At 57.2% G+C, this 4825-nt stretch overlaps 1 protein-coding gene across 1 annotated transcript in view; it reads right to left on the bottom strand.

The window, feature by feature from the left end:
• The window catches only part of NTNG2 (netrin G2), a gene marked incomplete at its 3' end in the record, with an annotated part of 47884 nt that overhangs the window by 24911 nt on the left and 18148 nt on the right, over positions 1 to 4825 (bottom strand). Inside the window, 1 exon segment of the mRNA XM_009699184.1 lies at positions 2265 to 2908. Within this exon segment, the coding sequence (XP_009697486.1) occupies positions 2265 to 2908 (644 nt within the window).

Raw genomic sequence — 4825 nt, forward strand, 5'->3', positions numbered from 1 at the left:
GGGCCAGCCGTCCACGCAGGCAGCCGTCCACGCAGGCAGCACACCAGCTCCAGGGGGAGGCCACCAGGAATTAGCCAACAAACCCCAACCCATCTCCTGCTGGCCCCAGCAAAAAAGCAGCACTGCAGCTTCCACCGGGCGTTCGCAGCCCGACCCTCCCCGGCCAGCGCTGTCCCCGGGGTGCAGGCGGCTGTGGAATCGCCGAGGTCTCACAGAGGTTGTGCCCTACCCTCCCTGGGGTGTTTGAAAGGGTTTTCCACCTCTGCCCTAGTTGTCTCTCTTCCCAAAGTTTGTAGGGATTTTCTCTCTTCAAATGATCTCTGCTACTATTAAATGGTATTAAATTTGGCCAGTGAGTTCAAAAGCTGGTGGGGGACTGGGGCTGGGGGGAGGAAGACAGCTGGCAGCCAGCAAGGTGCTGGTTTGCGGAGAAGCCCACCAGCGTAGCCTGAAGTCAAGCGTTGAAGCAACATATCCTACCCAAGGCAGGCAGAAAAGGTAAAGGACTCTGAGGAGGCAGGCGTTTATGGGACACCAGGAGTTATTTTAACATGTTTCTTAAAGCATCAAGTATTCTGAAGCTGCTGTAGGTGCAGCAACAAGTCCTTGGTTATCTGCACAGTTATCTCCACGCTTGGAAACCAAAGGTCATAGTGCAAGCACTGACATCAGATATGTAATCCTAATTTACCACTTTCTGAGCTGAAAACGCCACATCCCTGTGACAGAGTCTAACCAGCCCAGATAAACTGATACACCAGCTCCAACCCTTCCTGCCAGCCGTCCCGGTCAGCGTGGGCTTTGGCTGGGAATCGATCCCTGTGGCTTTGCCACCGCTGTCAGTAACATCAAGTGTCCCTGCAGGAACCTCGGCTGCCTGGGGAGAGTGGGGCTGTGGCAGATGGAGCAGGGGACAGGACTGGCTGTGGTCGGGGTGGAGGGAAAAGCAACGCGCTTGCCTGTTCTCTCACCTTTGCCTGCTTTCCCTCCCCTCCACCCCCCTTCCTTTGCTATTTTGCCCCATCCTGAGCTGTTTGAGGACTGTGGATATTTAGTACACCTGGCAAGACTTCTTATGGGCAGGTGCAAAATGTCTCTCTGCACGTATTTATACAGAAACACATCGCACCGAGACCTGGGTGCTTGCAGATTTGCACAGATGTGCGCAGAGATGCTCTCCCGCATCTCTGCCCGTGTGTCTGAGCTCCCCGGGGCTCCTCCCCGAGCAAGCCCGACAGCGGGCACCCCGACACGCCACCGGCCCAGCCGAGAGCCACGGCTGCTCATCGCAGACAGGTGATGGAGCCGAGAGAGCCCCGGCCCCTCTGCCTGCTGCTGCTCTCACCGCTGCCTGTCCCTGCGGGAGGAAAGGGCTCTCCCATCCCTCGCTGCAGCTTCCTTCCCCTTGGACCCTGTTCAAAGCCAGCCTCGGTGGCACCTGCAAAACATTTTTGCTTGCAAGTCTCAGAAGCAAACAGTTTGGAACCGATACAAACAGCTCCTCTGTCGCTGTGGTGATTCTTGTTAGCACGGGGTGGGTGATGGGGAGATTTTTTCCCCTCTCGCCTATAAGTCTTGCACAAGCTGAATCCACAAGCTGGATGGGAAATTAGCCATCTCGGCATTTTTCCACTTTACTTCGCTTTTTTGGTTGATGTCATATCGTAACACATGGCATCGTACAGAGAAATGAAAAACAAAACCCAAGAGAAACAAATCCCCTCCTGCCTTCCCCTGCCCCAAATCTGTCGAAGGGGTTCAACCTCACCCCAAACTTCATCTGCCAGAGCCAGGGCTGCTCCAGGGGTGCGGGACCGACTCGGGATGACCCATCCTGCTTGTACTGGCAGTGAGCCGGCGTTTAGTGGGGCGAGCCTCATTCCTCACCCCCCCAGATCCACTAGCACCGCCCCTGAGATGTTTGGGCAGAGGCTGGCTGCGTTCGCACAGCCAGGGACAGGGTATCTGAGAGGGCACTCAGACCCCAACCATCCATCCAAGCCACGTCCCAGCTCCCGCCGTGCCGGCTCTGGGAGGACCCAGCCCGTCTCTCAGACACAGCCTTGGAGGTGCCCCAGCCATTCCCTGCAAGGACACATCTGTTCTATTAGTGATGCTGCCCTGCCTGGGGTGAAAGGGTATTAGAGGGAGAACTACTGATAATCTTGTCGGTCGACAGAAATGCTGATGGCTTAGTTTTCTAGCAGTAACCCTCTTCTCATCCCTCCAAGAAGAGACGCCCAAAGAAACAGAGCAGCTGTTACCTGCCGGTGACTTCAATGTTGGAAACGGCATAGAAGTACTTGTACAAGTTCTCCCTCTGCACGTAGGTGCCCCCCAGGGCTGGTCTCAGCAGTCTCATCCGCAGGTCGGTCACAGTAAAGAAGTCCTTGAGCCCTTTGGCGCTCTCCAGCCGGGTGTACAAGTTGTCCATGTTCTTGAGGTCAGGGCCAGCAAAGATGGCAAAGCGGTCCCTCACCTCGAAGCGGACCGTCTTCTCTTTTTTGGAGCCCGCCCAGCGGGAGTACTCCTCTGTGCAGAGGACCCTGTTGGCACTCGTGGTGGAGAGGTCCCGGACCCTCCGTGCTGGCATGCTGAAGGCCTCCATGCAGTCATCTGCGTAATATTGGTATGGGTGCCAAGTCCTCCCATTGTCCAGCGACTTCTCCAGCATCATGATGGTGGGTCTGCCGTACTCGAAGGTTATCACGATGTCATCTGTCAGCTCGATGCTCTTGTTCCAGGACAGCGTGATGTTGGCCAGCAGTGGCTCCGGGTACCGGCGCCACGTCACGCTCTGCCAGTACGTGGCCAGCCCTTCGTCCTCGCTGTCGAACATGAGTTTTGGCGGGTGGGCCAGGTCCGGGTTGGAGGCGTCACACTCGTCACTGCACAGGTACGGGTTCTCCTGGAACAACAACAATGGTCACGAGAGAAGGCGGCAATGCCTGGGCATCGCGTGGGCATCGCGGCACGTGGCCGGCCTCGCACCATTACTGGGCCCGGGTTTTAGCCGCTTGTGCCAAACGTTAACTGCTGGGCTGAACTGGAGTATGCTGGGGGTCTGGCTCTGGATGATGCCGTTTCTGAGCATGAATTTAAGACAGAAATACATGGTGCTGCCTTTGCTGTAAGAACAGCTGAGCTGTTTCCTTTGAAAGGCCCTTCGGGAAAGGGCCTTTCAATTTGGCACAGGGGCAATTTTCATAGAAAGCGCTTTCCCTGAGACGGTCTCTGAGAAACTTCGCTTAAGCTTGGCTGAGTTACAAGCCTACGGAAAGCTGCGTTCACCCCTGCTCCTTTGCAAGAACCGAATGGCTAAAATCCCCAAAGCACATCCACGCCTCTCATGGCTCCCGATGCCAAACGGGCTGGGGACACACCGTCCCCCCCAGTGCCTCTGAGCATGGCTACAGGAGAGAAACCCAATTTCCCCAGCTCCGAGCTGGGACAGGACTGGGCGGTAGCAGAGAGAGCAGAGATTTGTGCTCCCGGTGTCTCCGCTGTCCCCAGGACAGCATCCTGGCCTCGGGGACATGCAGAGCGGGTATGCTCGGGATGCACCCACTCAGCCCGATGCGATGACTGTTGCTGGTCACTCCTCAGTTCAACCCAAACTAACCAGAGGCTGAGCTGACGGGGGATCGGGAAGGGAACGGGGCAGGCGGCTCTGCGCCCACCACCAGCGCTCAGAAGGGACCCGGGATTCCTGCAGCCTAAACCCAGTCCCCAGCCACTTGCTGCTTGTCCTTAGCCTGTGGCAAACAGAAGGGAACGTCAGTTAACGTCTGTCTTTGCAGGAACTGAGTTAGGGAGCCGTGCCTGGCAGCCCTGCTGCCTGCGGGGACAGGTCCTTCCCAAGCTGCCCTGCCTTCCCCAGCTGCAGGACGGAGGTGCAATGGTCCTCGCCTGCCCGCAGGGACCATGATGGGAAGGATGGCTCATCCCATCCAGGTGACAATGACCGCTGCTATGTCACTCATTGCCTGCAGGCCTGGGCAATGGGAGAAAAGGTCCAGCCATCCCATTTTGCCCACAAGTGACAGCGCATGGCCAAGCTTGCATCCACATGTGCTGAACTGCACTAAGGATGTATCATCAAGGCCACACACCAAACGTTGACGTTTTGGAGGTAGGCATGAGGGTTAGCTGTGCCAATGGGTTTAGTGCTCATCCATATGTGTGTTAAAGCCCGTCATTACTTGCGCTGCAGCCCCTGCCTCCAGGAGCCTGTGGGTCAGACCTGCCTTGGGGATGATGTGGGGCTGTGTTTTAGTGGGTACCAGCTGCAAAAAAACCCTCTCCAACACACTGCAAATCTGTTTTGCATATGAAGCATCCCTTTGCTGTCACTTTACCTCCCTCTCAGACTCAAAATCCAGAGGATCGGGGAGGGAGAGGGATTGGTACGACAGCGGGCTCTGCTGCGGTGGGACCCTCGTCAGGGAGGCAGGGCCACCTGGCAGAGGAGGAGGAGGTCATAAAGCAGCTGGAGCTGCTCAGAGCTGATGGCTGGGGGCAAGGAGCCTGCTGGGGTGTGAGGTCTGGCCCTCCTGAGTACAGCAAACTTGCAAGGTAAGACCGAGCCGGGTTTTGTGGTTTGGTTTGTAAATGTTTTGTGCGTGGTCAGGAACCCATGGGAAGGTGCTGTGTGCAGGGAGCAGTGTGCTCCTGCCCGGCCCTGAGGACCTGCGGCAGCACCGGGGCTGTGCCGGGGTGTGGGGGCTGCTGGTCCCCGGCTGGCAGGGAGCTGATGCTGGTACCCAGGGGCTCAAACAAACGAGGTGCAGGGCTGGGGTCTGCGCAGGCTGGTTGTGTCCCAGGG

The sequence above is a fragment of the Cariama cristata genome, unplaced genomic scaffold, assembly GCF_000690535.1.
Source record: "Cariama cristata isolate BGI_N322 unplaced genomic scaffold, ASM69053v1 scaffold21704, whole genome shotgun sequence".
Classification (NCBI taxonomy): Eukaryota; Metazoa; Chordata; class Aves; order Cariamiformes; family Cariamidae; genus Cariama; species Cariama cristata.